This window comes from Elgaria multicarinata, chromosome 6 (genome assembly GCF_023053635.1).
Source record: "Elgaria multicarinata webbii isolate HBS135686 ecotype San Diego chromosome 6, rElgMul1.1.pri, whole genome shotgun sequence".
Taxonomy (NCBI): domain Eukaryota; kingdom Metazoa; phylum Chordata; class Lepidosauria; order Squamata; family Anguidae; genus Elgaria; species Elgaria multicarinata.
The window spans coordinates 3,057,646-3,081,625 of record NC_086176.1 but is presented as its reverse complement, the minus strand read 5'-3'; the positions used below and the strand labels follow the sequence as shown (position 1 = coordinate 3,081,625).

Below are 23,980 nucleotides of genomic sequence, written 5' to 3'. Positions count from 1 at the left end.
AGAGGAAGAGAGCGAGCAGAAATAACAACATTCCCTGCCATCAGCTTATCAGTGTGATTAATTAGCGAGCTATAAATCTGACAGCCGGAGTGCAGAGGGTTGGATGAGCAAGTTTGTGAATTTGATTGTTTTAACATCAGAAAAAGAGAGACTTTAAAAATCAGTTGACTGTTGCCCGGTAATGTGAGTTATGAGTTGAATGTCTAACCCTAAGAGACAGAAGGAAAAAAAGGAGTTTAAACCTGTCTGGCGAAGATTTCGGCCCCCTCCATCAAACCATTCCTCCGCTAGACTCACTAAATTATCTGTAACGGAATTTGAAGAAGAAGCAGATTCAGACTACGACATTAAAATGGCGTCAAAATCTGGCAAAAAGCCAACAGACTTGGATGAGATCAAAAAATTTATTCTGATTAATAACAATGCATTATTTGAAAGAATTGATAAAATTAGTGAAAAGGTGGACAAGAGAATTGATGAGCTTACTACCATGATAGCTCAAAATGATAAGGATATCAAATCACTTAAATCAGAAGTAAACTTACTGGGGAAGCAAATGGATCTGCTTCAAGAGAAGCATAATATAGAGTACGAAGAGCATGAAAAAAGGCTGATTCAGCTAGAAGACCAGAGTAGACGATCATCGATTCAAATTAAGAACTTCCAAGAGCAATCAGGAGAAGATTTGAGAATAATACTATTGCGTTGGTTTAAAGAGATGATACCAGATCTGATAATTAACAATGAAGATGTGGACAGAGTCCATAGAGTGGGTGTAAGCAGATCCAGAACCTCTCCAAGAGATGTCCTGATGAAATTTGGCAATTCTTTTAAAAAGGAGCAGCTCATAATAAAATTAAGACCTATAACATTGAAGTTTCAAGATTCTTCAGTCCAAATTTACAATGATCTCTGCCAACAAACTGTTAGCTGGAGACGCAGTGTTAAACCAATCACAAAAAAGCTCAACAGAAGAGGAGTGAAGTATTCATGGGGGTACCCGAGTTTTTTGAGATTTATGCATGCTGGCAAGCTACGCAGAGTGACCTCCTTGGAGAAGGGTGAAGAGCTTTTGAAAAGTTTGGGTCTGGATGTGGATGCCATGTCAACACAAGCGGAAGGAGGAGATGAAAGTGCTGGAGCAAGTGGGAAGTGACTTTTACAATGTTGAGATGAAAAAATAGAAGTAAATTTAAAATAGTAGGCTTGCTGATTCGGGACTGTGGGCTTGTCTCCCCCCCACAAGGGTAATAAATTGGCCGGATTGATAGACTCACGGGGACTTAGTGGGGGGGAAAGAGGCGGGGGGAGGGTGGGGGAGGGGGACAGGGGGGAGGGAGAGGGGTAGATAGAAAAAAGAGTGGTGGGATATTGTTGGTTGGGAGGGAGGGGTTTGAAAGGGGTTTTATGTTTTTATGTATGTGAATTTGAGAGCAAAAGGGATCTTAAATTGTTGTTTGTTTGTTTTTTATGTAGTAGTTCAATAAAAAAAATTTTTTTTAAAGGAGTCCTATTCTGTATCACGGTAGTGTGGTCACTCTGGGTGGTCTCTCCAGTAGTCAAAATAGTATCTACTGGGCGGATGGTAATATTCATAGAAACGGTCCCAGTCTCGATGAGGCGATCTGGAGCGAGCGTGTTGGCTGTGATGCTCCGGAAGCATGTGCGGTTCCCTTCCTCTTTCCCTAGAAAGGGAATAGGATGGTGAACGGCTGCCGGTACCGTGGGTACAGTTCGGAGGCGACAATTGTCGATGTCAAGGAGAGACGATATCGACTGGTTGATTTGGAGGAATCGGTCGGTCCGGAGAAGGGTCTCGGGATCGATTGCCCTGAGCAGGAGGACGCGGTGTCGGTGAGAACTCCCTAATTTCTCCCTCTGATGCTGTAGATATTGGTTCAATTACCAATGGCGGCAGAGGGGACATCACCAGTACTCGAATAGGAGAATTGAGTAGAGGGGGAAGAGATGGCGTTGTTACCGTAGAAGTAAGGTGTTTAGTTTTATCCTTCTTTTTCTTTGGTGGAGCTTCCTTGTTCTTAGGCCTCTTGGCTCTTTTGGTGAGCTTTTTCGCTGTCGTTTGGGTTAGTGAATTTGTTGAAGTAGGGATAGGTGGAGGAATGTTCTGAGAAGAAGAAGCAGATGGTTGCTCGGTAGATGCCATTTTGGGTGAAAGAATGGGGTCGACCGATTGAAGCGCTTTTTGCCAAAGAAGAGACTTTAATCTATCGGCTCTATTTTTTCGAGCCTGTCTAGAAAAAGACATACAATGTCTGCAGGACTCAACAATGTGGGTTTCTCCCAGACAGAGGAGGCAAAGGGTGTGTCTGTCTGATGGAGGCAATTTACTGCCACATTGGACGCATTTAGTAAAAGGGGCCTTCAAGGCCATGCGCCTGAAGGACGCTAACAGCTAAATAGACTAAATAACTAATAATTTTTTATATATTTTAATTTTTTTAGAGAAGAACAAGAAAGAGAAGGAGAAACAAAGAAAAAAACAAAGGAGAAGACGAAGAGGATTCTCAGCAATAGCAAGTAAGTAATAGTAACTCAAATCCCAACGAGGCAATGCCGACGGCAGTCGAAGAGGAACTGAGGGAGTGGGCGGGAACACCATATATATACCACGACGGTGGGGGAGGAGTTCCCGCCCAAAAGTTCTCAGCTATTAGAAGCCCGACTGAGGCTCCGCGCAAGCGCAGAGCCCCATTAAGTGTGATGCACAGAGACCACGAAGAACCAAGCTGTCGACCAAGAATCTACAAGCAGGATGCCAGTGCAGCTGCACCCTACCATCCATGTTCCCCAGCAACTGGTGTATATAGGCTTGCTGCATCTGATGATGGAGGTAACACATAGCCATCAGGAGTAGTAGCCATTGATAGCCATTGCCTCCAGGAATCTGTACAGCACCATGTACATTGATGGTGCTATATAAATAAATAAATAAATAAATTAATAATAATAATAATAATAATAATAATAATAATAATAATAATAATTTATCCAACCCTCTTTTAAAGCCATCCAAATTGGTGGCCATCACTACATCTTCTGGTAGTGAATTCTATATTTTAACTATGTGCTATGTAAAGAAGTACTTCCTTTTAATTGTCCTGGATCTCCCACCAATCGGCTTCATGGGATGACCCCAGGTTCTAGTATTTTGAGAGAGGGAGAAAAATGTCTCCCTATCCACATTCTCCACAACTACTAGTGCCCGTGGCAATACAGGCTTTACACTAGCACTTCCTATAGAACAGACAGCAATTTTGGTTTCTTTCGTAGGCAGGAAGATATCATGTATCTATTTGCTGAAGGGGCTTTCTTCTTAAAAAGGCAAGTCCTCAATACCGGTCCTGGTCATATTTGGATTAATGTATGCATGCCTATGTAGTGTGATAGCCAAGGCATCTGTCCCAGTAGTACAGTGTAGTTAGTACATACTGGACTGTATGAATTTGCTATCTGCCCTGCTTGATCACTTCAGCTTGCAATCCGGCTTTGTTCCTTCTCTTGGCAATAAGCTGACATCCACTCCACAAAGGAAAAAGTGCTAGTGACTGACCGTTAGCAACCTTAAAAGCTAAGTAAATCAATGAATACACCTTCTAGGCAATAATATCAAACTTTCTACCATTTGTATCTCCAGAATCAACACGAGGGACCTGATGCTTCATACTGAGGAAATGCCACTATCAGTAGGGGCCATAGCTCAGTGGTATATCACATGCTTTGCATGCAAAAGGTCCCAGATCCAATCCCCAGCATTTCCAGGTAGGTCTGGGATAGAATACTACTTAAAATAGGCAATACTGGTCAACAGTACTGGGCTAGATGGAACAATGGTCTTACTCAGCATAAGGCAGCTTCCTATGTTCCAGAGAGTTTAGTGTAGAGTAAATTAACACAAAGGCACAACTTATTTATTATTATTATTATTATTATTATTATTATTATTTATTTATATAGCACCATCAATGTACATGGCGCTGTACAGAGTAAAACAGTAAATAGCAAGACTCTGCCGCATAGGCTTACAATCTAATAAAATCCTAGTAAAACAATAAGGAGGGGAAGAGAATGCAAACAGGCACAGGGTAGGGTAAGCAGGCACAGGGTAGGGTAAAACTAACAGTATAAAGTCTGCACAACATCAAGTTTTAAAAGCTTTAGGAAAAAGAAAAGTTTTTAGTTGAGCTTTAAAAGCTGTGATTGAACTTGTAGTTCTCAAATGTTCTGGAAGAGCGTTCCAGGCGTAAGGGGCAGCAGAAGAAAATGGACGGAGCCGAGCAAGGGAAGTAGAGGCCCTTGGGCAGGCGAAAAACATGGCATCAGAGGAGCGAAGAGCACGAGCGGGGCAATAGTGTGAGATGAGAGAGGAGAGATAGGAAGGAGCTAGACCGTGAAAAGCTTTGAAGGTCAACAGGAGAAGTTTATATTGGATTCTGAAGTGAATTGGAAGCCAATGAAGAGATTTCAGAAGCTGAGTAACATGGTCAGAGCGGCGAGCCAAGAAGATGATCTTTGCGGCGGAGTGGTGAACAGAAACCAACGGACTGATGTGAGAAGAAGGAAGGCCAGAGAGAAGAAGGTTGCAGTAGTCCAACCGTGAAATAACCAGTGCATGAACAAGCGTCTTGGCGGAAGAGACAGACAAAAATGATCGAATCCTGGCAATATTATACAGGAAAAATCGACAAGATTTAGCTACTGCCTCAATATGAGGAATAAAGGAGAGCGAGGAGTCAAATATAAAGCCAAGGCTACGAGCTTCCTTGACTGGAGTAAGCGTAACATCATTGACAGTAAGAGAGAATGAGAGATGAGAAGGTTTAGGAGGAAAAACGAGCAATTCAGTCTTTGCCATATTGAGTTTCAAACGACGATGAAGCAGCCAAGCTGAGATATCTGAAAGACATGCCGAGATACGATCGTGAACATCAGGAGAAAGTTCCGGAGATGACAGATATAGTTGTGTATCATCGGCGTACAGATGATATTGGAGGCCATGAGAATGAATAAGATTGCCCAAGGGCAACATGTATAAGGAAAACAACAACGGGCCAAGCACCGAGCCTTGCGGAACCCCTACTGAAAGGGGAAAGGAGGAAGACGAGCTGCCATTAGCCAACACGCTGAAAGAGCGACCCGCTAGATAGGAGGCAAACCAGTTATAGACAGAGCCACAAAATCCAAGGTCATGAAGGGAATCTAAGAGAAGATCCCTTACTTTTGTAAGCAGAGTACATAATATCTAATTTCCTGGAGGTAGAAGGCACTATTTGGGCTTCATCCATGGTTTCTAAGACCCTGTGTCACTGTGGGTAATCTAACCTATCAAGATATAGGACATGGTTGCCAGAGACCTAGGTAACATTTGGCTCATTAAGTTTTGGAGATCTTGAAATGGCTTGAGAACAAATGGATTTTGGGACTCTGTCATCTTATTTACCTTGAATCATGACAAATAGAAAAGCCTTCACCGGCTATATTTTTATGCTTTTTGCCAAGTATTTTCTTCCTTTTATGTTAAATTCTATGTAGACTCCAACTTCCTTTTAAAATTATAGAGAATAAAGAAAATATTGGAATAATAATTTTGAAGCTAAGATACAACCATATATATTCTTCTATCTTGCAATGTGCTAATTATGTAAATGTGTTTTGAAACAAAAATGCTATTTAGATATTTGGGGGGTGGAATTAAATTCTTGATACAAATAATGAGCAGAATGTAAGTTTCCTAAAAAGACACAAAATATGATGAAATAGTATTCAAAATTGTAAAATATCTAAGAAATTACATACGCAAAGTATACCCTACTGTAGAAAGGCTTTATTTAGCTGTAAATCAACATGTTGTAATGGTTTTATCAAACAATTTTATTTAACGATTTCTATAAAATTAGAACACTTTGAATTCAGAATTTAAGCTTTCTTCCTATCCATTTTACACAAAATTACAATTTTAACATTTAAATATCAATATGCATTATATACTTTCTAGAGAAAAAACAAGAGGACAGAATTAACTTCTGTCCTCTTGTTTTTTCTCTAGAAAGTATATAATGTCAAGAAAGGTCAAGAATGTTCTTGTTTTTCTCACCTTAAATCTCTTGTCTTGCAGAACTTTCTTAATGGCAACCAGCTCTCCTGAATCACAGAGTTTAGCTTGATACACAACACCAAAAGATCCATTTCCAATCACTTTCGTGTCAGTGTAACTAACTTCTTGAGGCCTGTCTGGACCCTGTCCAGGAGTTGCTACCACTGTGGTCACTTTGCTGCCATCTTTGTCTCCTGAAACATCAAAAACAAAGGGTGATAGTTAATATGGGTAAATCTATGTCAGGGTAGAGATGTGAAGGCCTGGGAAAAAACGGAAAAAATAGGGGGAAAACCGTCAGTCTGTCCCTGTTTTTTTCTGAAGACTTTTTGGGGTTTTCCCCAAATTTTTTTGAAAAAAATGGAGACAAAATGGATTATGGGATGTTTTATTTTAGCATGATGTATAAAATGTTTAAGACAAGGTGTTCAGATACTTACTTCTCCAAATGATTTCTAAAAACTATGTACAGTATTAGATTACAATTTCTGTGCACTGACGACAAGCAAATCCTAGCTTGCAAATTGAGACTACAACTCTCAAATGCAAGAGCAGGATGCATTTCTGCCTCTAGGGGGTGCTGTCACTGAAGCAGAGGCTGAAACTGATAGTGATTGCTCAGAAAATGAGTAATTAAATTTCATGCAGATTCACTGAACTTTTTCTCAGTTCTTTTTATGGGAATGGGTGCTTTATGTCAGCGGAGACATAAATACTTTTCTTTGTTACTAATGTTGATGGTTTCCTCTGTTGTTGTTGTTTTAAATTATTTTTTGCCTGTTCCTCATAAACTGGCAAAACCAAATAGGTTCCTTACAGTTCAGGTGTTCCTAACAGTTGAGGAGCTTGTAGCTCCATGGAGCTTGTAGCTCCATTTGTTACCAAAAAGGTTAAAAAAAATTTTTTTTAAAAAAGTAAATTCAGTTTGTAATAATTGATTGAATACACTGTATTTTAATATACCAAATGTAATAATTTTATGCCAAAACAACTTGGGACATAATTACATTTTATGTTCCTAAAGTAACAAAGTGACTTTCAATCTTTAAAAAGTGCTAATATTGCATTATTTCAATTTTTCTGAAAATTTCTGGTTCCCCCCTCCAACCCCTTCCCCAGGAAAAAACAGTTTTTTTCCATGGCTTCAAAATTTCTGGAAATTTTACACCTCTAGCAGGGGAGAATATGCAAAGCATATATTGTTCATATCGTGTATTCTGGGAAATGGCATTTTAATATCTAGTTGGTCATCAAAAGGGAGACAACAATTCCAGCTACTTATCTGTTCATAAAACAGTGAAATAGTATACTATTGTTTACATTGTTCTACTAAATACATCTACTTACAAGTATTTTTTATGGAACTACTGAAATAAATCCTTACTACCTGGCAGCCACAACACCTGCAAAGCACCATTTGGGGGAGATATTCTTGTCACTGAATTTCCTGTTACCAAAATGCTGTTAATTGGCCAAACAGAGAACTGGAGGCACATTGAGGCCACAGTAAAAAAATAATCAAATTTCCACATTCTTGCAGATAAATCATTCATAATCTGGCTCTCCATTTACCTCTCTCCCTCTACAGACATCAAGGTTTGGGAATAAGTTCTTACGTGTTTATAATTTGGCTGAATTTTAACAAGATTCCAGGCTTCCTTACATATTGTTTTACAGTGTTTGTTCCAGCACCCTCTGACACAACTATGAAAATACTTCGATCTCAACTGAGATTTCACATTCTCTAAGAGGCATTTTCTCTCTTTTTAAAATGCAAACACTGAAAAATACTGCCACATTCAGTACTGAAAGAGCTACATGGAAGATGCACCTAATAGAAAATTTATACAGAAAGACATTAATTCTTAATTAATTATATAATTTACAATTTATTTATTTATTTATTTACATTTATACCCCACTTTTTTCCCTCCAAGGAACCCAAGGCAGCATGCATAATAATAATCCTCCTCTCCATTTTATCCTAACAACAACTCTGTGAGGTAGGCTGAGCTGAGAGTCTGTGACTGTCCCAACATCATACAGTGAGTTTCCATGGTCAAGAGATTAGAATCTAGATCACCTGACTCCCAGTCCAACACTCTAGCAACTATACCACACTGGCTTTAAATATTTTTATAATTAAAAATATAAAAACCATGCCCCAAAATTTAAGTCAGATCACCATGATCAGGTTTAGCTCTGACCTCAATAATGTCCATTCTATGAATGTGAGGAAATGACTGGGTTCAGACAACATGATAAACCATACTCAAGGGTTGAGTCTGTGTTGTTATTGAACCAGGAGTTGTTGAAACATGAGTTATCGTGATATCTGAACCCAGCCATACTAATAAACCATAGTTTGTTAACCAGGAACAACCTATGAATAGAAGCCATGGTGTGTTATTGAGTTGTGAACTCTGGGTTGTTTGGGGTTAACAAACCATGATTTGTTATTAGGGCTGGGTTCAGATAATATGATAACCCATTTTTCAACGACAACCCACAGTTGAATGACAACCCACAGTCAATCCATACTAAGCCCTGGAGTGTGGTTATCATGTTGCTTGAACCCAGCCAATGTTTACGATGGAAAGTACTAAAAGACAACTAGACCCTTCCGTTGCCAGCTATAAAGGCTGAACACTAAGTAGGAGCAGGAGAAAACTGGACTTTACCATAATGCTAGTGTGAAAAGTATAACTATCTTAAAATGTGAAAATTCAAAATACCAGCCCATAGTCGAAGCTCTCTGGGCAGTTTACAAAAGTTAAAAACAATGAACATTAAAAACAGATATACAAAAATTTAAAACTTATTTTAAAATTTAAAATAAAACATTGATAAAACATTTATTCATTCACATGTAACAGCATGAATGAATTTCCCTGAGGGGCTTGTCATTCTGCATTTTGAAATTCAAGCCACAGGGAGGGGGAGTGAGCGGGTGCCACAGCTTGTCATTACATATGAACTGGGTGAGGGTGGGTTATTGGGGTGGTTAAGAATCCATGAACCCGTGGCCTGTTTAGGTTTGCGAGTGGCTTGAAAACCACCCCAACAACCCATCATCACTGGGATTGCACATAATGACATGCACCCAGCCAGGGCTTGAATTTTCAAAATGATGGCCAACTGCAAAAATTCACCCACAGTGGCTTCTTCTTGTGTGTGAACCAGGTCATTAAATATTAGGATGTTCATACCACTAGCAAAGAGGTGGGCTATATCCAAGCAAGGTATATAGGCAGCTGGACAACCATCTGTCAGGTATGCTTTAAGGTGGATTCCTGCATTGAGCGGGGGGTTGGACTCGATGGCCTTATAGGCCCCTTCCAACTCTACTATTCTATGATTCTATTATTCTAAGGTTGCTTTAAACAATGGATTGTAAACATAGTCCTTTTCATCATCATCATCATCTATTTATTTGTTACCCGCCTCCCCCTCTGGATCAAGGCGGGGTACAACACAAATGCAAACACCATAGGCTGGTATATGACATTTGGGCTGCAGTCCTATACCCACTTATCAAAGAGTAAATTCCACTGAATTCAGTAAGACTTACTTCTGAGCAGGATGATGTTGTTGTTATTGTTATTATTTATTGCATTTGTATAACACCCCATGGCTGAAGCTGTTTGGGAGGTTTACAGAAGGATGTATAAGACTGCATTGCTTGCCTGTGTATCTATCCATATAATCTAAGGGTTCCTTGATCTGAGACATGGGGTGCAGCTAGGAAACTAGATCACTGTGCAAAACGGCAGCTGTATAGAAGACTGCCAGTCTCACTGCTATCTCAGCAACACTTTGCCTACCATTCCTGTAGAAGAGATAGGTCTGCCAGCAGGAAACTACACCAGTCACAAAATCATGAATGGCTGATACAGTAATGCAGTTAAATCAAGCGTAGCATAACTTGCTCTAAGACCAAGGGCAAGAAATAAAACTAATTAGAGATGTGTTTTTAAGAGAGCAGTCCTATGGCCCATCGACAGTGTCTGAGGGTTCATAGGGTAGTTCAGATTCCTGGAACCAAGGTTGGAGACAGCACTCTGCCCCTCGACCCCTTGCAGCTGGGGCAGAGAGAACAGCGCTGGCTGCCTCTACAAGCACGCAAACGCAAGCTTGGAGATGAGGGAAAGGGGGCAGTTGTGTGGGGAGGAGACCAGGGCAGTTGTGTGGGGAGGAGACCGGGGCAGCTGGCTTACAAACAATCTTCCAGTCTTCTTCCCTCCTGCTCCCCAACACTTCAGCTAGATAAGTGAAAACGCCCACCTTGCTAAAATGCAGAGAAGGGAGAGTGCAGAGGTGATGATTGCTTCCGCCCTCTGCCCCAAGGCATAGGGATCATACAACACAGGCAGAAAGGAAGGACAGATTGTGTGACTCTATGTGAAGAAGTTTACAAGTAAGCATCTGATTTTTATAAGCTGACACACCTACATGAGGGTGTTGTGTCCTCAGCAAAAACACTCTTTAGAATCACTCTGCCAAAGAGTGCATCTGACCTGGAATGGACAGCAAGGGTGTAGTGCCTTACAACAGTAGAAGGCATGTATCATGTAGCTGCCTTGAATCACTACACATATGGCAAAGACAAGTTGGTTACTTGTAAATGTAGTTCTTCAGGTGGTCATTTGTGCATCACACACATGGGCTCTGCCTGCATGGAGCCTCGTTTTGGGAAATTTCTAAAGCTGAGGCATTTTTGGCGGAATGCTTCCCCAACTGCATACTACACATGTCCAAAGGGTCCTATCTAATCCCTCAGTTCCTTGAGGCTGACATTGTGTCCACGGAACCAAGGTACATTCCTGGTATCAATATCCATATAACAGTATATACCTTGACACCGAAGTGGAGACGGGTAGGTTGTGTGAATGCACAGATGACCACTAGAAGAACTACAGTTACAGGTAAGCAACCTGTCTTTCTTCTTCATGGTCTCTGTGCATCGCACACATGGGCTATTAACAAGCTGACTTATCGCAGGTGGGTCGGTATCTAAGCAAAAATTGATGACAGGACAGCTCTGCCAAAGGCACAGTCTGCTCATGCCCAAACATCCAAACAATAGTGCTTTATGAATGTAGCAGGTGTTGACCAAGTCACTGCTTTGCACAGCTCAGGAATCAAAATGCCTTTCCGAAAAGCAACTGAAGCTGCAACAGCATGGACTGAGTGTCCACTGACAGGTGCTGTCAATGCAAAACATCGCATTAACCACCCAAGAAGCAAATTGCTGCTTCAACACCGTCAGTCCTTTTTGCAGTCCAGAGCTCATGAATAGCTTAGTAAATCTCCAGAAGGGTTGTGTTCTGTCCTTATAGAAGGCCAATGCTCTCCTGATGTCCAGTTTGTGTAAGGTAGTCTCTAACTCTATTGTAGGCAAAGGAAATAATGCTGGTAAGAGGCAGCTGGACAGCCATTTGTTGGGCATGCTTTAAGGTAGATTCCTTCAATGAGCAAGGGGTTAGACTCGATGGCCTTGTAGGCCCCTTCCAACTCTACTATTCTATGATTGTATGATCTATGATTCTATGAGGTGATTGCTATTAAGAAAATTACTTTCAAAAAAAGTTTCAAGTTCACCCTCGTCAGAGGTTCACAGAGCTTAGAAGAAAGAGCCTTTAGAACAACCGATATGCTCCTGTTGGCCTAAGGTTCCACACACCTGAGAAAATGTTTTGTTGTTGAATGTGAAAAGAGAGTAAGCCATTCAACCGGAGGTTGGAATGAAGAAACTGCCAATAAATAAACATGAATTGAAGAAAATTTAAATCCCTTTTCAAGTAGGGACAACAAAAATAATAGAACTTGGGCAATTGATGCCGTATGTGGTTGAAAATTGCTTAAAACTGCGAATTTTGGCATTTTTTAGGAACCATTGCTATACGATCCTTGCATAGTATTGTGCAAACTCTACTACTAGAGGGTCAATGCCATGAGGCCTAAGAATCACTGTACCAAGAACACAATAGCTGTCAGTAGATGCTGGAGGTCTTCTGCAACTGAAAGTATGTTGTGACAGTGATCCTTAGGAAGGAAAGCCCAGACAGAGCTCCAATGAACTGCATTTGAAGAGTCCTATCATGTCTCCCCTCAGCCTTCTCTTCTCAAGGCTAAACATGCCCAGTTCTTTCAGTCTCTCTTCATAAGGCTTTGTTTCTAGACCCCTGATCATCCTCGTTGCCCTCCTCTGAACCTTCTCCAGCTTGTCTGCATCCTTCTTGAAGTGTGGTGCCCAGAACTGGACACTACTCAAGATGAGGCCTAACTACAGACCTATAAGCCTGATTGATATCCCAGTGAAAATTTATGCCAAGTATCTCTTGCACAAACTTGAGGACTGGGTGGAAGAAAACCTCATCTTTGTGGAAGAACAGGAAAGAGTGATCTACTATGGATAACTGTTATGTTCTGCATCATCTGATAACTAAGTACTCTGCAACAGAGGGTCAGCTTTCCTGCTTTCATGGACTTAAGTGAAGCTTTTGATTCCATAAATAGACGATGTCTTTGGGAAAATTTTTCACAAACAAATACTGACCTTAGACTCCAACGTTTAACAAAAAATACTTTATTCAGTTACGTACGTATGGGAACAAGCCTTGCCCTTACAGACCAGACTCTAACACAAAAGATGTATGTCAAGGCTGCATTTTAGCTCCCTTTCTCTTTAATTTTTACATAAATGATATTGTAGCATACCTACACAAGCAGGAGTATCATATGCCCAAAATCTCAAATAGAGCACTGAAAATCTTCTGTACGCAGATGATATATTGTTCTCAACATCACAAGTTGGTCTCAGAAGACTTTTAAAACAGGTCAGTGCCTACTGTGTAGAACATGATCTAGTCATTAACAATAACAAATCAAAAGTAGTAGTCTTTGGTAAAAAGAAAAATCACATAAATGGCACATGAATGGTATCGATGAGTAGGATGACAATTCAGATTGGTAATCATCAGCTAATTGTGGTGAAGATTCTCACAGTTATTATTATTATTATTACTGTTGTTGTTGTTGTTTGTATCCCGCCTTTTGCCCAATAATGGGCCTCAAGGTGGCCTACTGGGCCTCAAGGCAGCCTAATGGGTATCCCACAGAAATGGTGAAGGAGGAAGCGGCTGCATTGTGACCTGAAGTTCTTTGTTATGATGCGAGTCCGGAGATTGTGTTTGTAGTGATCGAATGGAAGTCGATCTCCGAGAAGGCAGTGTTGGTGGTGGGCAGGGTTCATCCTCTGGTAGAGGTCGAGATATCGATGCCGATGGTGGGTGGCATGGAGGAGGAATAAAACTGATGTATTTTTCGCCATCGCAATAGACTTCATGATCCTTATGCCAATCATCATAACGGTGTTTGGTGAGGAGGGAGTGACCAATTAGAGGAGGCGTCCCAATCTCGGAGAGGGGAGCAAGATCTGGAACGGTGGTCTCTATACTGAGCAGATTGACTCAGGTGATAGAAGCAAGAGGTGGGACAGGCGAGGCAAGAGGTGAGGAGTAACTGGTCTCACAGGACGAGAGTCCTCGATTGGTGAGGAGTCTCTGATCTCACCTTCCGACATAGAGGTTGTCGGTCTCAGTGTAAATCTGGGCATCGAGGATGGATGCGTCGGTGTTGACCTTGGCATAGAGCAGTGGTTCCCAAACTTTTTTAGGTCACTGCCCCCTTGGTTCCACAAACTGATGCCCAGCGCCCCCCTACCCTACACTATAAAAATCATTATTCAGAATAGTGGTTTTCAACGACCCACCAAGGAAGATAAGAACAATAAAATTCAAAACAGTAACAATTAATTGAATACTTTATTCAAAATCCAATTGGTGTGCCCTGCCATGCTGGCTGCAAACAGAGGCATTTGCTCTCTTTTCCCTCCCTCCCTCGGCAAGCCTGGGGCAGGGGCTTCCCATTTAGAGGGGATTCTAGGAGTTGAAGGACTTTTTTCTGTCTAAACATGCATAAAATTGTGCCTTTAACTTATCATGTCACACTAGCATGAATACAGGAATCAAATAGGATTTCCTTCTTCAGTGGAACACACTTACTTAGGAGTAAGCACCATTTTGTTATAGGAAAGGATAATGTATTTTAATTAAAATTTTAAAATAATTATCTGCCACCTGGTACAGAGTTTTCCTATGGAAAACCTGGCTGGGACTGAAGTAGAGGGGCACTAATTTTACTGTACGTATTGTCTTTAAATATGGTTAAATATCCCACAGTTACCTTGCTATTCTATTTCTACAATTCATTTTCTCCTGTCTTTTCTTCACCCTCTCTTCGTTTTCAGGCTGAATCCTATGCACATTTACCTCAGAGTAAGTTTTATTGATCTCAGTGGGCTAACTTCTGAGTAGACATACTTAGGATTGTGTTGCAGCTCTGTTTTTATGGTGACACAAGATACACACATACCATGTTTACCAAAAGAACGCTTGAAAAAAGGGGGTTGGACACCCTGAAATAAGCAAGGGCAGATAGGAATTGTTTCAGCAAGCCTTCTGGAAAAAGGTGCTGCTGAATCTTCTTTAGCCAGGAAGGACCTGGGGAATTGCAATTCTCTCTCCCTCTCCCTTTTCTTTTCTCTCCCAATCCTGTTGTAGTCCAGATTTTTTGGGGGGTGGGAGCACACACACAGACACACAGCATCTATCTCTCTCCAACCCCCCTCCCTCCAAGCCTCTCTCTATCTCTATCTCTATCACTCTCTCTCTCTCTCTCTCCAACCCCCCTGCCCCCAAACCTCACAATAGCTGCCAGGCTGATTAGGACAGGAGGGCAGCAGCTCAGAGGGGAGATGGCCCCAATCTGCAACTCCTGACAGGGGAAGGGAGCCTGGTGATACCTTGCAGCAGCACAAGCAGTCCTGCTGCCCACCCAGCCTGCCGGCTGACTGCTGTTCTTGGCAGCTGCTCTGCTGCCCGCCGTCCTCCACATGCTCCTTCCTCTCTGCCACATGGCTGCTGCTCCTGCCTTGTGCAGCAACTATCGTGAGAGGTCTGCCGGGGCAGCTTGTAGGAGGGAGCAGCTCTGGCCGAGGGAGCGAGCGAGTGAGCAGGCGGCGGTGGCTCCAGCAGGAAAGAAGCCCTGGGCCCTCCTAGGCAGGAGAAGAGTGGGCAGAGCAGCTGAATTCGCCGCTGTTTCCTGCTCTGCTGCCTCCTGTGGGCGCTTCCCCCACCCCCTACTTCTGGTGGGGCCGCTGTGGGCTTGAGATAGGAGGAGAGAGCAGCTGCGTGAATGAAAAAGTCCTTCCTGAGCAGGAGCAGTGTGGGGAGAGCAGCTGAATTTGCTGCTCTTTCCTGCTTGGTCCCTGGGTTTTAGGACCTTCTGGAGAGACCACCTCGAGCATCCCCCTGCCATCCCTTTGCCTGTTAGTGCCCCCTGCCAGTGCCCCCTGCTGTCCCTTTGCTTCTTAACGCCCCCCTATGCAATCCCACCGCCCCCAAGGGGGCAATACCGCCCACTTTGGGAACCACTGGCATAGAGGGTGGACAAATCAACGCCAGTGTAGTTATCGATGCGGACTATACCGGAATTGGCAAATTCAAGGGCGGAAGTGATAAGGCCTGAAAGGAGCCCTGTTTGGAAGTAGGGTCCTTCTTCTTCTTTTTCCTATGCTTGTCTGGTAAAGTAGTATGCTCCTTGCCCCTTTTAGTGGGATTTTTCGGCCCATGAATAAACAAAGATTTTGCTGGAGCAACAGGACCCGATAGACCCATAAGTTGGACCAAGGGCCCAGGAGACTCCAGTTAAGGGAAAGGCATTGTTTGCTGATTGCTTGCCTTTCCCCTTTAGTCAGCTTTGGGGGTGTTGATGGCCTCCAGTGCCTTTTTCCAAAGGACCGCTTTTAAGCAGTCTGAACAATGTCGACGGGTTTGTTTAGAGAAACTCTGACAATGCACGCAGCTTTCAACTACGTGTGTCTTGCTGAGGCAAAATAGGCATAAAGAGTGGCCAACCGTTGGGGGTAGCTTATTTCCACAGCAGACACACTTTCTGAACAGAGCTTTTAATGCCATAAGATAGAGATATAACAAGTGCAAAAGTAGAGGAAGAATAGTAACTTAATTAACCATTTGTTTATCTTTTGTTGAGCAAGGGAAAAGGTTGAGAAAGAAAAATTGAGAAGAATTAAAAAAGGAGACGGTCAGCGGAAGAAATATTAGCACACAAGAGTGGGAAGTTCCTGATAAGGCTACTAGTAGCAAGGTCGAAAGAGAACTGATGGGACCTGCGGGAACTGCTGTACATGCACAGTAAGACACTGGGGAAGGGGTTCCCACCAAAATCTCTCAGCTATGTAAGTTTCCCTATCTGAGGCTCAGCACATGCGCAGAGCCCATATGTGTGATGCACAGAGACCACGAAGAAGAACTGAAGTAGCACTGAAGTGCAAGAAAAGCATCAGGAAGGCTAGAGCTGACACTAGTAAGGGATGCTAAAAGCAATAAAAAGGCTTTCATCCTGCATAGTAAAAGATAAAGGAAAGAAATGGTGGTTCAACTACTCAATAAGGATGGCATAATGATAACAGGTATCAAACAAAAGGCAGAAGTGCTCAATTCCTACTTTGGTTCAGTCCTCTCTCGAAAGAGGGTCTATGACCCACATTGTACAAATGTGAAGTACAAGCTGAAGGGACAGGACTGAAGCTTGAGATTGATATACAAATGGTCAGGGAACACCTAATTTCCTCAGAGTTCAAATCTCCAGGGCCCGATGAACTGCATCCTAGAGTAATAAAGAAGCTGGCAGAAGACCTCTCAGAACCCTCTATTATCTTTGCGAAATCATGGAAGATGGGTGAAATGCCAGACACCTGGAGGAGGGCTAATGTTGTCCATATGTTCAAAACAGGCAAAAAAATGGGAACTACAGACCAGTTAGTTTGACATCAATCCCAGGGAACATTTTGGAGCAGATTATAAAGAAGTCAATCTGTAGGTGTGATGTTTTACTGTTCATTGCTAGTTATTTATATGTGATGTAAGTATTTGTGCTGTTTTAAATGTATGTGCTGTGTAGATCTCAAATACACTGTTGGTAAGTATAAATACACTGTTGGTAAGATCTCCCAAATCTAGTGGGAGAGAGAGTGGAGAGAATGTGAAGTGAATGCTGATTGGCTAATGGTTCAAAGGGCTGGATTGGTTATTAGTGAAGGGGGTAGGGTAGGGTACAGTGATCAATGGTGGTAGCAGGGAAGGAGTAGGGAAAATATGGAGTGCTGGGCTGGCTGCTGTGAGGACAAAAAGTGTCAGTGAGTTAGAGTGCAGCATTCTGATGACCTACCCCATAGTTGATTTAAAAAAATAAAGATGTCTCAAAGGGAGTGGCATCACAGTAAACACCTTGAAAACAATGCAGTGATTACTAGAAGCCAGCATGGATTTGTCAAGAACAAATACTGCCAGACTAATCTGATCTCATTTTTTGATCGGGTAACCTCCCTTGGACTGTGGAAATGCTGTGGACTATAGCAAAGCTTTTGACGAAATACCCACGATGTTCTGATTAGCAAGCTAGCTAAAAGGGGGCTAGATGGAACAACTACTGGCTACAGAATCAGACTCAAAGAGTGCTTATCAATGGTACCTTCTCAAACTGGGAAAGGTAATGAGTCCTGGGACCAGTGCTCATGATGATGATGATGATGATGATGATGATGATGATGATAATAATTTCTTACCTGCCTCTCCCTATGGATCGAGGCGGGGAACAACATTAGAACAGGAATCAATACATCTTAAAAATTCTTGATTTTACATTGATCTGGATAGGCCAGTCTTTAAAGCTGCCTTAAAATCACACAGAGAGTTAATTTTATGAATCTCCTCCGGCAGGCCATTCCACAAACTGGGGGCAACAGAAGAAAAGTTCCTCTGGGAAACTGATGTCAGCCTAGTTTTAGCTGACTAAAGTAAGTTCACCCCAGAGGACCTGAGTGTGTGGGACTGTATGGGAGAAGGCGATCCCGCAAGTAACCTGGACCCAAGCCATTTAGGGCTTTAAACACTTTGTACTTTGCCCAGAAACTAATTGGCAGCCAGTGAAGTGATTTTAATGTTGGGGTAATATGCTCACCCCTAGATGTACTGGTGACCAACCTGGCTGCCATATTTTGAACGAGCTGAAGTTTCCAAACTAGATACAATGGTAGAGCACATTGCAGAAGTCAAGCCTTGAGGTTACCAGCGCGTGCACTACCATCTTTAGGTCTTCCAACTCTAGAAAAGGTCGCAACTGGTGCAACAGCCGAAACTGATAGTAGGCACTCCTGGCCGTCGCATCTATCTGGGCTGTCATTTGGAGCGACGGATCCAGGAGCACCCCCAGACTGCGAACACAGTCTTTCAGGGGGAGTGTAGCCCCATCCAGAACTGGTTGACACACCTCCAAACCTAGCCCTTGACAGCAAGCACCTCTGTTTTGTCTGGATTCAGCTTCAGTTTGTTTTTCCTCATCCAGCCCATTACCGCCTCCAAGCATTCATTCAGAGGAGACATACTATCCTTAGCTGACGCTTTTATTGAAGGCATAGAGAAATATATTTGGGTGTCGTTGGCATACTGATAGCACCCCGCCCCATGCTTCTGGATGATCTCTCCCAGCAGTTTCATGTAGATGTTAAACAGCATTGGGGATAGGATGGCACCTTGTGGTACGCCATACAACAGCTCCTTGTTTGAGGAGCAACTACCCCCAAGCATCACCATCTGGAAGGGCAGAACCTGTAACTGTGGTTCTTCAAGTGGTCATCTGTGCAGTCACACATATGGGCTCTGCACCTGCGCGGAGTCTCGTTCAGAAGTTTCTATAGCTGATAGAGATTTTTGGTGGGAACCCTCCCCCAATGTCCCACTGCGCATGCTCAGAAGGGTTCCCACCCAAAGTTCCCAGTTCCATAGAGACCGAATTGAAGACCCTGGACTGAAGATCAGTTCCCAAAGAATGTCCCAAAAAGGAGGACACCCAGTGGGGAAGGTGAACAGACTGCACAGATGAAGAACCACAGTTACAGGTAAGCAACCTGTCTTTCTTCTTCGTGGTCTCTGTGCATCACACATATGGGCGATTAGCAAGCTGACTTACTAATCAGTAAGGGTTGGTGACAGAAGAGAGGACTGCCCTTCCAAAAGAGCTCTGGAATGCACGTCAAGTCTGTAGTGCCTGACAAACGTAGTCGGAGTAGACCATGTCACCGCACGACACACCTCTGATAAAGAAACTGCTCGGCCAAAGGCTGTGGATGTAGAGACTGCTCTAATGAAGTGGGCCTTGACAACATTTGGCAAGTCCATTTTTACAAGCTTGTAGGCCAAGCAAATTGTCTGCACTATCCAGGCAGATAATCTCTGTGTAGATACGGGATGAGATAGTGCATGTTGTTGACTTCTCAGACAAATGGGTCGGAATAAAACCTTTATATCTTGACAAGGGTTGCTCCTATGAAAGGATTGTTAATGACTTTTTTGTAGCAAATTTTATGCTCTTTAATTAGTATTGAGACATCTTTTCTATGAGATTACAAATAAAAGAGTTATTGTGCGAAAACTGGATTTTGGCCACCATTTTCCAAGATGGCAGCTGCTATGATGATTTCCCAAGATGCTCCTATATCTCATTTTAATCTACATGGTCATAAATGCCACCATACCAAATTTCACACTTGTATCACAATGTGCACAATTTGGCCAGAAATTGTCGTTAAGCCGCTGTACTATGTCAGTCAACATGGGAACAGTCGCCAGGCTGTTAGACACAAGGTGTCGATCTCCGGGTGGTAAACAAATCCTTGGTGGCGATATAACAATCCAGGCAGTTTGGAAGGCGATAGTAATGTCCCATAGCCCTGATGAGGAGCGGGGCAAACCAACCTTGTCTCGGCCACCATGGGGTCACCAGTATGCAATCTGCATTGTCCATCATAATCTTTCCCAGTACTTTTGTCAGCAGTGGGAAAGGGGGGAATAGAAAGAAGAATTCGTGTGTCACTGTCAGAAGGAATGCATCCCCTCTCGACTTCATTCCCCAACCCGCCCTGCTGCAAAAAAGGTTGCATTGCGAGTTCTCTTGAGTTGCAAACAAGTCGGTAGTTGGGGTTCCCCATAGTTGAAAAATGGAGTGGACAACCTGTTTGTGAAATTGCCACTCGTGCAAAGATGGAGCTGTCTTGCTGAGTTGATCTGCCAGATCGTTGTCCTTCCCAGCTATGTGAACAGCAGTGATGGTGATGTTGTAATTGAGGCACCATTCCAAGATCTGTACTGTCAGGCTTACAAGTCGGAATGGTCTCGTGCCCCCCTGCTTGTTGAGGTGGAAGACCATGGTATTGACTGAGGTGAGCTGAACATGGTTGTTGCTCAGTAATGACACAAAAGCCTTGAGTGCTTTCTGGACCGCAATCAGTTCCAGGACATTGATGTGGGAGCTTTTTAGTTCATTGGGCCAAGTCCCATGCACTGTTAAATTTTTGAAATGCGCACCCCAGCCAAGGAGTGATGCATCCATTGTTAGTACAACTGTAGGTGGGCTGCGTTGGAAGGGTATTCCTATTAAGAGGTGCTTCTGTTGCATCCACCAGGTCAGTGATGACGCCACTGCAGTCGGTAGTTGAAGCGTTGTTCTTCTCGCATCGGCAGCATGGTTGAAAACATTGAGAAACCACAGCTGAAGCGGACGCATTTTCAGCTGCGCGAAAGATACTACTGCTGTGGTGGCAGCCATCAGCCCTAACAGCCTCTGGATGGTAAAAGCCTTAATGGTTCTCTGTCGGTGAACCTGTTTCGCCAAGGCGATGAGGGTGGTAGCTCTGTCCTGGGGTAGGTATGCTCATGTGGTGTCGGCATCGAATAGCGCTCCGATGAACTTTATCAACCGTGAGAGGATGAAGTTTGAGGCTGAGATTGGTGAGGAGGAAGTGAATTGTGTGGATTTGGTAAAGACGCGTGGTGCGGTGGATAGGCTGAAGGGAAGCACATTAAACTGAAAGATGTTGTTTCCCATGGCAAATCTGAGGAACTTTTGGGATGACTCGTGAATGTCGATGTGGAAATAGGCATCTCGGAGGTTGATAGAGGCAAACCACACATCTTTGTTTAGAAGCGGGAGAATGAGCGCCAACGATGTCATCCTGAATTTTGTCATCCGAACAAAAAAGTTCAGGTCTCTAAGGTCTAAGATAGGGCGATGCCCCCATCTCTTTTCGGCATGGTAAAATAACGGAAATAAAATCCATCGTGAAAGAGGTGTTGAGGTACAAGTGAAATTGCTCCTTTTTGTAGGAGGGTTAGGATTTCTTGTTGGAGTGTTGACGACGGTTGAGTAGATCGCATGCGTCCCAAGGGAGGTATTGTTCGGAATTCTATGCGATATCCCCTTGCTATTTATTTATTTATTTATTTAGAGTATTTTTATCCCGCACCTCAGCCAAAAGGCTCTCGGAGCGGCTTACAATGTATCAATAAAGAAGACAGTCCCTACCCTCAGGCTTACATTCTAAAAAAAAGACATGACACACAAGGAAAAGTGTATGGAGGGAAGAGGGAGAAAATAAAAAGAAATTAAGGAGACTGCTTAGGCTGGTGGGAAGGCCCTGCTCCGTCCTTTCATCTCCCAATGGAGGGGCAAACCAACAGCTCCTTCTTCCCCACAAGGTGAAGATGTTAGCCTTTGTGGGGGGGGGGGGGAGTTCCAACTGAAGCAGGCTCCGATGGTGCCTGCCTGCTCCAGTCTCCTTCGCATCTTCTTCCCCCACAGGGTGAAGATGGCAGTTAGCCCTGTGGGGGGGGAGGTTTTCCAACTGAAGCAGGCTCCGATGGTGCCTGCCTGCTCCAGTCTCCCTCGCATCTTCTTCCCCACAGGGTGAAGATGGCAGTTAGCCCGGGGGGGGGGGGTCCAACTGAAGCAGGCTCCGATGGTGCTATGACCTTCAACACCCAGGAGTCCAACGTTATCTGGTTCCATGCCGAAAAGAAAGGGGAGAGGCGGTGCCCAAAAGGCGGTTTAGCAGCTAGGGAGTATAGGAAGTCAAAGCCGCTGCTTGTTGTTACCAACATTCTTTCTACGTTGGGGTTGGTATTTGAATGACGGCTGCCACCTTGGTTGAGGCTGAGATTGCTGACCCTGCTTGAAGGTTGCTTGGTTTGACTGGAAGCGAGAGTATTGTGGTTGTTGACGGTACCACTTCCTCTGCTTAAATTGTTGTGGAGGAGGCACTAAGCCCATTTTCTTGGCAGTTGTTTTAACCTTTTGTACTGAGTCCATAGCCTTGTTAGTCTTGGCATTGAAAAGTCCAATGCCATCAAAAGGTAGATCCTCGATACGAGTCCTAGCTTCTTGTGAGAGGCCAGCAGATCAACCAGGCATGATGGCGGAGAACTACAGCGGCCACCATAGATTTTGGCCCACAGTCCGCCTGGTGTCAAGCAGCGCTAATTTGCTGTTTTGCAAGGCGAATAGCTTCGGTCTGAAAAATGCGAGCCAGTTCTCTGTGATTGTCATTAAGGTGATCGATGAGGGAGCCCATTTTCTCCCATAAAAAGAGTTGATACCTGGCCATAGTGGCCTGATAGTTGGACACCTTTAAACTTAAGAGACGCTGATGAATAAAGTCTACGTCCCATCAGATCTAAACGACAGCCTTCTTTGTCTACAGGGGCCATATGGGTGCATTGAGAACGACCCTGCGATAATTCCACTACAATGGAATTTGGTTGGGGATGAACAAACTGGAATTCAGCATCTTTCTCCAGTACTATGTACATATTCTCTAGTCTTTTAGAGGTAGGTGCCAAAGTAGCTGGAGACTTCCATGCTTGTTGTATAGTCTGCTGTAGAGTTGGCAGCAGTGAAATAGCAACAGGCAGGGTGGCTTCAGGGTTTACTGCATCGAAAACTGGGTCGACAACCTTTTGTACTGATGTGTGAGTTTCCATGCCCAATGACTGCGCCATCCACTGAATTTGATCCCAAAAATGACTGAGGTCCTTGGATGGGGATATCGGGTCTTGAGATCCTACTACAGTATCTGGTGACGGAAGTGATGGAGCAGGTGACAAGCAGGATGGTGAGTCGGATTCATAGCCGTCCAATGCCGAATCAAGAGTCAGGCAAGGAGTAGTATCGGTGGGTTCCGGTTGTGGGGAAGCTCTTGATGTCGACAGTGGCCTTGAGATTGGGCGTGTCGAAGGTGAAATTGGTATCGGAGGTGGAGGGGCTGGCCCCGACATCAGTGGTCGAGTTATCGATGTTGAAGGTTGCGGGTCTTTTAGTGGCGGGACCGTAGTTGACGGAGTCCTCAGGCATCGAGGGGGTGGAGGATATTGGAGATACTGAGTGGGATCATAGGAAAGATGTCATGGCGTCCAATAATATCCTGGTCTGGGTGGACCTGACCATTCGGTTTGCTGATCCTAGTCGGATGCAGATGACCGTGATCGATACCGACTGCGTCGGTACAGTTCAGAATCTCGGTGTCGTGGAGATCAACTACGCTGGCAGGACCGGCTATACTGGTGATATGGTCCGAGTTCAGGGTGTTGATATCGGGGAGATGGACTTCATTGTCCATGCAGAGAGAGAGTCTCGGTAGAGAGTCTCAGTGTCGAGGGGAGCATGTGCTAGACTGCGGAGAAACTCTATGTTCTCTCTGTCGGTCTCGAGCCCGTAAGGGTGATCTGGCTCGGTCAGGAGACGACCTCAATTTCCTCAGAGGAGAATGTAGAGACCCCGACAATATAGGCGGATGTGGAGATGAGTCCAGTATCTCGCCTTCAGAAATCGACATCATAGGGACCAATTCAACAGTTCTGATTGAAAGGTCATCGATGGATTGAGCAGGATTAT

General features: G+C 43.7%; 1 protein-coding gene across 3 annotated transcripts in view; it reads right to left on the bottom strand.

Annotated features, from left to right (window-relative positions):
- GSK3B (glycogen synthase kinase 3 beta) overlaps positions 1-23,980 on the bottom strand; it is a 293,379-nt gene that overhangs the window by 223,939 nt on the left and 45,460 nt on the right. For all 3 annotated transcript variants that reach the window (XM_063128873.1, XM_063128871.1, XM_063128872.1), the window contains exon 2: positions 6,113-6,306. In XM_063128873.1, coding sequence (XP_062984943.1) covers positions 6,113-6,306 — 194 coding nt within the window. The remainder of the gene's footprint in view (positions 1-6,112; positions 6,307-23,980) is intronic.